Source organism: Physeter macrocephalus, chromosome 3 (assembly GCF_002837175.3).
Source record: "Physeter macrocephalus isolate SW-GA chromosome 3, ASM283717v5, whole genome shotgun sequence".
Taxonomy (NCBI): domain Eukaryota; kingdom Metazoa; phylum Chordata; class Mammalia; order Artiodactyla; family Physeteridae; genus Physeter; species Physeter macrocephalus.
In genome coordinates, this window is record NC_041216.1 from 15,851,790 (window position 1) to 15,865,032 (window position 13,243).

Genomic DNA, 13,243 nt, shown 5'->3' on the forward strand with positions numbered 1-13,243 from the left:
CAAGGTTCACAAATCTTACTCTTTAAATTTCTTTAACCTTTTAAAAGGTGAGGTTCTACAACATGGACTTACCTCCTCAGCTAGGAGGCAACTACTTCTCCAAGTCTTTAGTTTCTTTATATTGTCACACTTACTGTCAATAATTTATTTCCCTTCCTACAGGAAGATATAAATGCAAGTGTGCCAAGAAGAGAAAGACTGACCAAGCTCACCTGTAGGACACGTATGAAGTACACAACTCTGGAGAAAAGAGAGAGATCCAGCAGACAGTGAGCCTGATGAACCAAAGAATTTTGTACATTTTCCAATGCTTAATTAGGTGTGAGATTTTCTCTTTTACCGATGAAGCCATGGTCTGTAAGAGTCTATATAGAAACCTGAAGCACAGGTCAGCCTTCGATCCTTAACAGAACTCCATCTTACAAGCACTGAGTGAGTGTGCCATTCCACTGCAAGCTCTTTTCAAATCATATTAGATCTCGTTATGCTTCATGAGAGTCACATCTCAAGTATGCCTATTTATATTTTAATCTCATTACTGTGAAATCTAGGAAAGCCCACATACTGATAAAATGTCAACACAATTCCTTGCTACCAAGATAACATGATTTAAGTAGATTCCAAACCCAATGGTACAATGATAACTAAGACACAAAACATGGAACATCGAATTCATTCATTAAAATTACTAAGTCACTGACTTCATCAGATAAGATTTTTCTTATTCTTTGTATCCCATCAGGGGACAAGGAATTTTTTCCCTTTTGTTTCTTTTCTTATGATTGGGATTCACTGCCTCTGAGTGTCTTTAAGAGGCTAAGGTGAGAAAAACTAGAGAAGGCTCTAGCCTGGGAGTTGGGACTGCCAGTTCTAGAACCAGGGCTGCCTTCTGTGGGCTTCACAGCAAGTCACAGCTCGTTTTCTAATCTGAGTAACACGAAGAGTAGATTATGATTTCCAAAGTCATCTTCAGCTCTGTAATTGAGATTCTGAGAAATCAAATCTTTTCACTTTATATCACTTTTTTTTTTTTTTGCTCTGCTGTGCGGCATGCGGGATCTTAGTTCCCTGACCAGGGATTGAACCCAGGCCCCCTGCAGTGGAAGCACAGAGTCCTAACCACTGGACCACCAGGGAATTCCCTATATCACAACATTTTAAAAAGACAGAATTATTGTGAGTGGGAAACAAAAATAACCATATTCTAGAATGAAAGTGCTAACCTGACTATCTCCTGGCATCTCTTTGATTTGAACATCCCGTAAACCACAATGTTTATCTAAACTTCTATGTTATAAACAACAAGGTCCTACTGCATAGCACAGGGAACTATATTCAATATCCTGTGATAAACCATAACGGAAAAGAATATAAAAAAGAATATGTATATATATGTATAACTGAATCACTCTGCTGTATGGCAGAAATTAACAAAACATTGCAAATCACCTAAACTTCAATGAAAAAAACCCCTTTATGTTGAACTTAGAAGTTCCCAGGAACTGTTATTTGGCTCTTAATTACTGATAGATTTTAGTGTATAATATTTTGGTGAAGGAGAATGTGAAAAGACTAGTTTGCTTTCACCTGGTTTTCAGCTCTCCAAGGCAAGGGAACTAACTGTTCTTACCATTTCTGCTTCTTAGCACCTTAAACTAGTAGATGCTCACGGGGGTATACTTTTTTTTTTTTTTTTTGCGGTACGCGGGCCTCTCACTGCTGTGGCCTCTCCCGTCGTGGAGCACAGGCTCCGGACGCGCAGGCCCAGCGGCCACGGCTCACGGGCCCAGCCGCTCTGCGGCATGTGGGATCCTCCCGGACCGGGGCACGAACCCGCATCCCCTGCATCGGCAGGCGGACTCCCAAGCACTGCGCCACCAGGGAAGCCCTGGGGGTACACTTTTAAATAGATTAATTTCCGGTTTCATCCGGTGGGTAAATTGAAAGAACACAGACCATAATAGCCCAGGCATTACAGGTTCTGTCAACTACTTTTATTGTCGTATAATTTTCTTATCCTTTGCAAATGTTTTTTCCTAACAAAAAGCATCATCTTCTTGCCTCCTAACTGTCTAAATAAACTGATTCCCAAGAAGAGGTTATCACTTCTAAAGAAAACATAGCTACTATATTATCAGTTAAATCTAAGCAATGACTCGATTTCAAAGAAGAAGTAGTAGATAAACTTCTTAGAAGGTACTTAAAAAAAAAAAAGATGCATGAGACTTATCTCTCACAAGATGGATACATGAACTGGATACAAAATAGCCAAAAAAAGAGAGCTCATAATACCTGGGGAGATCCTGGTTGATTTCACAATATTTAAAAGTCAATGGGAGGGAATTCCCTGGCGATCCAGTGGTTAGGACTTGGTGCTTTCACTGCTGAGGGCTCGGGTTCCATCCCTGGTCAAGGCCCCATAAGCCGTGGGGAATGGCCAAAAATTAAAAAAAAAAAAAAAAAAAAAAAGTTAATGGGCATATAGTAGTTTTTCTTTTAGAGTTCATCTTGTGGAAATATACTAGAAAGAACAAAAATATTAATGTTTTCCATTCAGAAAAGTTTAATATATATTAAATAATTATATTTTAAATAAAAATATATATTACTTAATATATATTTAATTTTGGTTTAAGTTTTTCTTCAATTTATTCAACACTGGAAAAAAAGAAAGAAAAGAGAAAAAGAAATATTCAGGTAATTTGCATTGTTTGACTTTAAAAGACAGTTTTAAGTTAGGGATAGAATAGTCTTTAATTGGAAGGTAGAGCATGAAAGCCAAGCCAGATAATAAAACATCATGACTTCTGACCACTTAGAAAATTATAGCAAATAAATATTATCTAAAAGGAAATTCAAAAATTCCCAAATGTTGAAAATACATACGTTTCCTGACTTAGGGTCCGTCCTGCAATGATAAGTTAGTACACCCAGATAAGATTAAAAAGTGACAAAATGCTGAATTTAGAACTGCAAAGTAAATTTATTAAGTGGCTGCCAGTTAAACTGCCAAATAATGAGTTTAATAAACTGCTTACAGAATCACAAGTTTCAACTGAATTTACATTGAGGCTTACCAGTGGTGGATATATACAAATAGAAGAGTTGATCATCTCAGAGTATTTGAGGGCAAGGAAAATATAGAAAACTTTTTTTTTTTTGCAATAAAGTTTATGTCCTTAGAAATAAATTCTACCATAATAAGAACATCTAGACCACAGAAACACATTACCAAAAAATGTACAGACAGCACAGTATGAATTTCTGCATTTTTCTTTCTTTGTAGTGGCAGCCATATTGGTTTATTAGTCCAAACTCACACGTCCCTGCACAGACACACCAGGGAATCCCAGACACTTGCCATACAAAGAAAACCTCGGAGTAAGCAGAGAATCAGCAGAGCCACTTGACCTGAAGCAAAGCATTCTTAGTTTTGATGCTTCTCTACAAAAGGGACCTCAAAGTCCAAATAGACCACAAAGAGTTAAGAAGATGTCTGCTTCTACCTTAGCAGGTTCAACGATACACTCGGAAACACATGTAGGAAACACTTCTATTTTAGGGGAAAATGCCAACTGGAAGCCAGGGTAAAAAAATTTCACCCAAAAGAAAGTCCGATTAACAAAACGATCTCCGTCTGCCCCATCTTTCCCTAATTCACAGAAAAAGAATGTGTGTGACTTTTCTTTCAAATCAAACTGAAAAATGTTTAAATGGACAATTTAAAAATGGAAAATCTTATCATGACCTTTTCTAATTCAAAGCCTATGAATGATGACACACAAATATGCATAACAAAAACTCAACTGGTGGTTGAAGACAGTCCGAGCTACAGGCCAGAACGTGGTCACAAATGGTAGAGTGCAGTGGCCTCCTGAGGTCACAGCCATCAAGCTCACAAGGGATACGTCCTGCCTTCCAAAGCAACAGCTCTGTGTCCGGGAGGGATGGCACATCAGGAACTGGGGTCTGTGTATCACTTTCGGGACGAGAACAATGTGCACAGAGATTTGGGTCCCTTGATTCTGACAGTCAAAGGGAATTGGGCATTTCTTCCCCAAAGTTAAGGAAAAAGCACTTGAGAAAAATGATTTTCTATGAATAATTCTCTGTCAGGTTTCTTTCTGTGCAAAAAATTCCATGTATATTGAAGAGCAATTAACCTTTGACCAATAGATTAGTTGGAAGCCAACAGACCATTACAAAAAAAACCCGCACTACATTATTAAAATTGTAAGACTATCTTTAAGTTCTTAAAAATGGTACTGCACTCAGTGACTAGAGTTTTCATTTTGGGGTACCCCATGCTATACGGAAGCAGGGAAATCAACGTTGCTGGAGGGAGCCATTCTCCTAATTTGCTATTGTTAAAAATGGTCAAGAGTTGCCACATGTTGGGGGCTAATCCTTTAATTTAACGTGCTGCTCAGAGCATCAGTTAAAATTTTGAACAGGTAAACCTGGCTGCTACTCTGTACTCCCCTGTCCCCAGGGCAGGCGCTCTGTTCCCTCCTGTCCTCGCCTCGGCTGAGCAGCGGTCACGGTCACGGGCAGGCACGTCCCCACCACCCCAGCCCAGGTGGCAGCAGCCTCGCCCCACAACCAAAGCCTCACAGTGTGCAGTCGAAGGCCCGGGGCTTGCTCAGTGCTGCAGTCAGAGGTTCAGGGCGCCTTGTCTGGGTGATTTTCTGTTTGGGATTTTTTGTTTCTTCTTCCTCTTCAGTTTCACTTTCACAGACATGAACCACCACGCTCGGTGTCGACTCGGTTCCCGCGTGAAGTTCGTATTTCTCTCCTGTGGAGGTAAACAGCAAAGGAAGGGTTCTGTCCCTTGAAACTTCTTGCTCTACTCATATTTTCATTGCTCATTATTGGTTCTTCAATCCTTAAATCCTATTTCAGAGAACTTCATCTTGTCTTGGCATTAGAGAATTGATGCTTTAAGGTTCTTAAAGTTTTGGCATTTTAGACATTAGCTAGTAAGGAGTACTGAGGTCTTGGGGGTTAAAATGTAAGTGCTAATTACTGTTCTATGAATAACACAAGTACATCTGCTTAATTTCATAACGGTTTCTGGTTTTCCCTTGGTAGACACCTGTAAGGTTCCGGGCAGCATCGGCAATCTCGTTATTATAGGACCTCAGAGATCCAAGATACAGCTCTGATGTCTAAAAACAACAACTAGCCACCTCCCCTCAAAATGCCTTTTGTATCCCCTATAAAAGACATAACATTATTTTAGGTGGACAACTTGTATGAACAATGGCACCGATTTCTTATATTGTTTTAAAGGGATGAGAGAGAGAGAGAAATAAAAGAGAAGGAAAAGAAGAAATGAAAAATAAATACAGGAGAAGAATCTGGAAGGGATGATATGGTATCACCACCAGTTCCCTGAAATACTAGTCAATGTGACGTTTGTCTGCTATTTTGATGGCAACTAATATTCACTAACGACCTGTTATATACTAGAATTTATAGCTGTAAAAACCGCAGTTAGATTATTACATATATATCATATAATCTTATAACCACGTTGAAAGGTAGCTATTATGATCCCTATTTTATTTTATTTTATTTTTTGGATCCCTATTTTAGATGAGAAAACAGAGGCTCAGAAAATTGAAGCTAAGTAACTTGCTCAAGATCACAAAGTTAGCAGATGCTAGAATTTGAACCCAGGTTTGTGTGACTTTATCCTCCATGCTGATCATGTTGTTACTAGTTGGCTAGAATACAAATTGCTGAATACAGTCTTTAATACAAAAGTTTCTTGGGAAAAAAACAGGAGAGACAGAAGTTTGTTACCTGGTCCCAATTTAGAAACAGCACAGAGTAAATCATAATTTATAACAGGCATCGCGTCTTCCCCCTGCTTCCACCCCACTGGAGGCGACGCAGGAGGGGAGATGAGGAACTGTTTGACCGGCTGCGGGGGCAGTAAATACGATTTGTCCTGTGTTTCGCTGGACATCTGTACCTGCAGGGAGGGAGATATTAAAAATTTGACTGGACTATTTTTTTCACTTTCATCTTTACATTAACTGTAACGTCTCTTAGGAGAAAATTTTTAAAAATTAAAAATTTATCTTTAACAGTACATCTCCCAGTGGCTGGGTCAGGGTCTGTGCCTATCTGGTTCACCACTGAACACTCAGTGCAAAGCACAGAGCATTATGTGCTCAATAAATATTAGTTGAATAGAAAAATAAATTGAAGAGATGAATGAACAATGAATGGTACTAAGCACTGAATCCCAGTTTTAGAAGAGATTAGCTTAAACCATCTCCATCAAGTCCACCAAGAAAAGTCCAAACATGGGTTTCATTTGGAGTATGAGATGACAAACCCCTTAATTTTTTTTTTTGAAAGCTAAGACCAAGGGAAAAAATTCTGTGTTGAAGATAAACCAGCGCCCTTAACACATCATCTAATGCCTTTATTTCACTAATTCTTCCGAGAAGAAATTGGCTTCTCAGAGTCCTATCAATGTAGGATTAGAATAATAAGCATAGCCAATTCTTGGCAACCCACAGGATCCTTTTCAATTCCAAAGTTTAAAACAGTCTTTCCGTATGTGCCATGCCTCTTCCCTGCTCACCCCTTGGGCTGGGAGCCATTTTCAAAGGGGTGCCTCGTATGAATCACAGCACACGGAAATGATTCCAGAGACTACTTTCTCACTTCTTCCAAGGATGTCCCAGCACGAGTGCCATTCTAGATGCACAGGAGAAAAGTTAATTCACTGACCTTAAGGTGTTAGGGCTTAACCTTCTCAACCCCAGTTGAGAAAAGCTGCCAGAAAAATGAATTCCTTAAACTGAATAAAAAAAAGGTTGAAACTCTTTTCATGTTTAAGCAAAACAAAGTTAGGATGGCAAATATGCTTAATAAATAAATGTATATATCTGTAAAATAAAGGAAAAAATATTTTTCTCCTTGGGGATTGTTCATATCAAAGACCTCTGGCATAATAATAGAGAAAATGGAGAACTGACAGTATTTCTGGATGGAGGAAAACAAGTTTAGACACTGCCCTCTGCACCATGAAGTACCTGCGCGAAATACAGCTTCAGCTTCTTCCCGTTGAAGTCTGTCTCGTGGAGTTCTATTCGAGCCCGTGCTGCTGCTTCAGGTTTGCTGAAATTTATTCGGACTCTTCTAAAGCTTTTAAACAGCTGAAACGTAACTTGGTCATCATAGATGGTGAAAAGCGCTTCAAATCTCTCCTACAAATTGAGGGACAGCCAGGCAGAGAGAATGGGGGCGGGGGGAGAAACGAAAAACCTTTACCAAGAGGAAATTTAAGTCATTAAACATAATTAATGGGATAGAACTCATAATTTGCCTTTTTCCCCAAAAAAGCATTTTTTTCTTGTAGGTATACAAGAACAGGTATCCTGTTAGTCATATGCTAAACTCTGCAGTTTGCACTTATTCTAAAAATAACCTTATTAAATATAGTGTAGATTCATATTATAAAATCATATGTAAAGTATTATAAACGTAAGGTATAAAAATCATAAAAACATTCCCAATTATAGAACAAAAACATTACTATCATTTTGAAGTCCACAGTGTGCCAGAGTTTCTACCCCCATCCTATTCATTTCCTGCTTCAAAGTAACCATTTTCTGGAATTTTGTGCTTATCTTTCCCTTGCTTTTCTTTATAGTTTTACATTTATATGGATCCCTAAATATTGAATCATTTTGCACATATTCCTCTGTAACTTGCTTTTTGTTCCTAAGATTCTTCCTTGTTGCTGCGTGTAACTGTGAGCCATCCTTTCCATGACTGTATATTATTCCATTGTAGAGCCATACCACAATTCCTCTAGTGCTGCTGGAATCTGAACTGCCTCCGGTTTTTGGTACTACAGTGCTGCTATGAACATTCTTGGTACCATATGCATGAGTTTCTCTGAAGTGCAATCCCTGGGCCTTAGCACTGGCACATCTTTAACTTTAGTAGATGTTGCCAAATAGTTTTCCAAAGAGCTTATATCAGTTTACTCTCTAAGAGTGAATGTGTGTTCTGCTTGCATCATATCTATGCCAACGTTTGATAAAGACCTTTAAATTTTTATCAATGTGAAGTAGGGAATATTAAATGGGCTCTAATTTTGGTTATAATTCACATTTCTCTGAATAATAAAGAGATTGAACCTCTTTTCATGTTTATTGGCCATTTGGGGCTCCTCTTAATGTGATGTATCTGTTCATATCTTTTGTCCATTTTTCTATTTGGTTGTCTTTTTTTATTGAGTCATGGGAGTTCTATAGAGATACTAATTCTTTGTCAATTACAGTACCATAAATATTAAAATTTGAACATTACTAAATGTATCCACTTTTTCCTTTTGTGTTGTGTCTTGAGAAATCCTTCTGCACTCTGAGATCACAATGATGTTCTCCCAGATTGTCTTTTCAAAGTTTTATGGTTTTACCTTTCATGTTTAAGTCCTTACTTTACATAAAACAGATGTGTATGAGGTGCCCCCCCTCACCCCAGTAACCACCATCTCTTTTTCTATCACTCTAGATTAGATTGTATTTTTTAGCATTTTGTATAAATGTACTTTTGGTGTGTCGGGGGGGAGGTCCAGGTTTTTTCCCTAAGCATAGTCATTTTGAGATTCATATTACTGGGTTCTCTTTTGTGGTCCTTTTTATTGTCAAGTAGAATTCCACTGTAAGGATGTTTACCCATGTACCTGCTGATGGGCATTTGGGCTGTTTCTAGTTTTGAACTATTAGGTATAAGGCTGCTATGAACATTCATGTACAGATTTTGGGTAGATATATGATTTTATTTCTTTTGGGTAAATACCTAAGAGTGGAATGGCTGGATTGTATGACAAGTATACGATCAACTTTTCAGAAACTGATTTTCAAAGTGATTGTACCATTTTACAATTACACCAACAGTGTATAAGAGTTCTAGCTGCTCCACATTCTCACCAACATTTGGTATGGTTAGTCTTTTTAACTTCAGCCATTGTACGGGGATACAGTATTACCTCACTGTAGTTTTAATTCACACTTCCCTAATGAATACTGATACTGAGCATCTTTTCCTAAGTTTATTTGCCATCTCTATAACTTCTTGGGTCAAGTGTCTATTCAAATCTTTTCCCACTTTTAACTTGGGCTATCTTTCTTATTAAGTTGTAAGAGTTCTTTTATGTATTCTATATAGAAGCCCTTTGTCAAGTCTATGTCTTTCAAATATTGTCCTTGCTTTCCTTTTTCATTTTGAAAGAGTATCTTTTGAAAAGCAAGTTTTTTTGTTTTGTTCTGTTTTGTTTTTTGTTTCTGGATGAAGTGTTGACTCCATGTGTTGACTTAAAAAAAAAACCTTTGTGCTTTTTCAGGGAGATCAGCTCGGTGCTTTGTGACCACCTAGAGGGGTGGGATGGGGAGGGAGGGAGGGTGGGAGGGAGGGAGACACAAGAGGGAAGAGATATGGGGATATATGTATATGTATAACTGATTCACTTTGTTATAAAGCAGAAACTAACACACCACTGTAAAGCAATTATACTCCAATAAAGATGTTAAAAAAATGTATCAAGTATAAACGCACATAAGTATAAAAAATAAAGACCATAAATAATTTTAAAAAACCCACAAAAAACCTTTGTGCTTTTTGTGTCATATTTAGGAAATCTCAGCCATACCCAAGGTCACTAAGATTTTCTCCTATGCTTTCTTATAGATGTTTTATAGCTTAGTTCTTACATTTAGGTCTATGATCCACTTCAAGTTAATTTTTGTATGTGAGACAAGGGTCAAAGTTCATTTTTTATCCCATATGGCTATCCCTTTGTTCCAGCACCCATTGTTGAAATGATTATCCTTTCCCCTGTGCACTGAAAACTATAAGACATAGTTGAAAGAAATTAAAGACCCATATAAGTGGAGAGATATAATTCTTTCTCCTTGGGGAATCACCTTTCTGACACTATTGGCTCTCTCCATGTATGTTTATTCTCTTTTCATTAATTCCTGCTCTTTATTCTTTTCTTTGAGTTTTTTTCTCTCATCTTAAGATGGATGCTTACTCCATTAGTTTTTCAACTTTTCTCATTTTTAATATAAGCATTTTAAAAATATACATTTCTAAGTATTATTTTAGCTGTCCCCACAAGTTTTAATATATATTATTTTCACTATCATTTGATTCTAAATACTTTAGAATTTAGTTTAGTTTAATTTCCATTATGATTCTTCCTTGTCTCATGAATTGTTTAGATGTTTCTTAAATTTCAAATAAATTTCAGGGAAGTTCAAGTTTCACATCCAGCCTCAGGCTTCTATTGGAGTAGAGAGAACTGCATGTGCCAGCCTGTAGATGGTCCGATGGTCCAGTCAGGGACAATGTCGTCCACATGGTGGTATCTTTCCTGTGACTTCAGTGACCGAGCACTGGCTTTGATGAACAAGTACAAAACCCACCTCTGCATTTGCGAGGGGGACATGAGTACACACCATCCATTCCTGAGGACCAGAGGCTCTCTGCTCATTGGCCTTTAGCATGGGTAAAACACTCCTTTTTGCATCCAGTAACAGAGACTCTTCATTTCTTCAAACATGAGACCACAAAAGGAAGACCTAAGGAGGAATTCACAGCCTGGACAGATCACTTCAGCAAGGTCTTATGGCTTCTACCAGCCACTTATTTTCTGAGCACAGAACTCTCAAGCTTGGCTGTCTGTGTTTAACTCCTGGCTCCATTATACATCTGTGTGACCTTGGGCGAGTTACTCACTTTTGCTGTGCCTACAGTTTCCTTATCCATTAACTGAGGATAGTAAAAGTACTCACTTCACTGGGTTACTGGTGATAGAAAGAGAGACCATTTAAAGGTCTTAGAACAATACATAGGGAGTATTATCACTATTATTAACAGAAATAGGTAGAGCTGTTGCAATAATCCATTTGCCATTCTGTGGTCACAAAAATAGCTGTTCTACTGTGTGATGTGGATTCCCCAGGAAGGAGGTAAATACACAGCGATGACAGTATGAACTAGATAGCAGGTACCACGGAGGTCGCCAGTGGAAAATTAAAACCTGCCCTTCCTGACAGTCCTTTAGTGTAATTCAGATGCGTCAAGCTGATGGAGCAGTCACCTAGGAGACATGCCCTCCCAGAAGACTCGGTTGCAGTGGGTGATACAGTGAACCACTGATTCATAGAATCAGTGTCCATCTTCCCGGGATTCTTCTGAACTTGACCTATGACCCTGACCCTTTGAAGCAGAGGACACTGCTTCTCTGTTATGACACTGAGGACTCTGCATTACTCTGCTATGAACTTTGACTTGAACTGAGGGAGAGGATAGCAGGTTTTTTTTTTTATTGTAGCGATAAATTGAATTGTACATACTGAAGAAATTCACTATTTCCATGCCAGTGGCTTTTAATCTTCCTTATTAATTTTGTCTTTTTTTTTTTTTTTTTTTTTGCGGTACACGGGCCTCTCACTTTGTGGCCTCTCCCGTTGCGGAGCACAGGCTCCGGACGCGCAGGCTCAGCGGCCATGGCTCACAGGCCCAGCTGCTCTGCGGCCTGTGGGATCTTCCCAGACCGGGGCACGAACCTGTGTCCCCTGCATCGGCAGATGGACTCTCAACCACTGCGCCACCAGGGAAGCCCTGTTTTGTTTTCTAGTTAATAAAGTCAACTGTTTGGTGATGGCCTTGGAGTTGCTTACTATGTATGTATTCATGGCTCCAAGCTTGCACAGAATGAAAACAAATGGAAACGGCTGATATGAAGCTATCACGGTATGCATGAAAACGTGGAGGAGCAAGACACGATTCCTCTTCATCAAGGTCAGTTACGTACAAAGACCAAGAAACATTTCATTCTCAGGCTTGTCCATGTGCTTAAGGACTGGCAGTAACTTGAGCTCTGCTCTATTTCTTTGGTCTCCATCTAGATCTTTGTGTGTACGTGTCTTGATAAATTCTTTCTCACTGTTCATCCACTCACTCATTCAATAAGGCCAGGTACTATCTTAGATATTGAGGCTAAAACAAGGAACAATATTGATTGTGTGATTTATTCCAGGGTAGACGTTCATTTCCTTTCCGGTGGTGTTTTCTTCATGGACATTAGAGAATGAAGGTGATTTTTCAAGTTAGGGACCCAACTTTCCAAAGACATGTAAACTTGAAAGAATGTCAGAAACAAGTCTGAGAAGGAAGTGTATTATTTGTTCCTTTAAAAAGAATAAGGCATCCTTCCTCTTCCTGAACATTCGGTTCAGAAGCCTTCAGGTGTAGCCAAGTAAGGTTGGTGTGTCCATGGTGATGGGGAGCAGGGAGCCTCAGTGGCCTGGAGCAGGGTGTCAGATACAGGTGGGTTAAGGGGGGCAGACACCAGGGAGGGAGGCAGGCCCAGCATGCGGTGCGGGAGCCCAACAAGGATGAGGACAGTATGCCCACATGGGGTAGCCCAACACAGGGTGCTGAAACTCAGCGGGGTGAGGAGGATGCCCATGTGGGAAGACTGCCCAGAGCAGGGCAAGAGGGAAGGTATCCAGCAAAGGGGAAGGCTGATGGCGTGAGAAGGCTGAGGAGGGGACCTGCTCAGGAAGGCAATCCAGCCTGGAGCTCGGAGCCCAAGTGGGTAGGGATGTGTCTGTAGGAGGGCAGCACAGGACACTGGATCCCGAGCAGGGTACAGAGGGCACCCGCGGGAGTATCAGAACCCAGATGGGGTGAAGGGACTTTCCTGTGGTGGGTCTGGGTGCAGGGTGGGACCTGACATGGGGTGTTGGAACACAGGTGGGTGTCCACATGGGAAAGGGGGTGGGTGGTGATTTAATTTAAGGTGATACAGAAGAAGTGATTGAATAAGTAACTATAATAAGATAATGGAAGCTAGTTTTCTCTCTGTCAGAGAAAGGAGTTACAGATTTGAAAAGGGAGAAAACTAGAAACAATTCTTTAGTGTTGGACTGGAGTTGGAAGTATACGTGTAAACACTGGTATGTATGCAAATATGTTCATATGCACATAGTTCCCACCTCTGTGCCAGAGGCCTAGGAACAGTGAGACTCCAAGAGCACCCGGCACACACAGCTAACTCCTATCTTGGTTCCTAAATATGACTGTTCTCCATTGAAAGGAATCAAGGCTCCTCAGAGGAATGGCTGATTCCAGTGCTGGGGCAGGGAGAGTACAAGATAATTCTGGAATAGTTTGTTAGGCTAGAAAGTTTAAAGAGGTA

At 39.6% G+C, this 13,243-nt stretch overlaps 1 protein-coding gene and 1 non-coding gene across 4 annotated transcripts in view; both read right to left on the reverse strand.

Annotated features, from left to right (window-relative positions):
- Positions 1 to 1,064: 1,064 nt before the first annotated feature.
- On the reverse strand, positions 1,065 to 1,137 carry TRNAG-UCC (transfer RNA glycine (anticodon UCC)). Its single transcript has one exon. It is a non-coding gene; the product is annotated as a tRNA-Gly (tRNA).
- A 1,500-nt stretch (positions 1,138 to 2,637) lies between these two features.
- The window catches only part of RCAN3 (RCAN family member 3), a 28,463-nt gene continuing 17,857 nt past the window's right edge, over positions 2,638 to 13,243 (reverse strand). For all 3 annotated transcript variants that reach the window (XM_028487734.2, XM_007121112.4, XM_007121113.4), the window contains exons 3-5: positions 7,056 to 7,229; positions 5,809 to 5,980; positions 2,638 to 4,795 (exon numbers count right to left, since the gene is read on the reverse strand). In XM_028487734.2, coding sequence (XP_028343535.1) covers positions 4,611 to 4,795; positions 5,809 to 5,980; positions 7,056 to 7,229 — 531 coding nt within the window. In that variant the 3' untranslated portion in view covers positions 2,638 to 4,610. The remainder of the gene's footprint in view (positions 4,796 to 5,808; positions 5,981 to 7,055; positions 7,230 to 13,243) is intronic.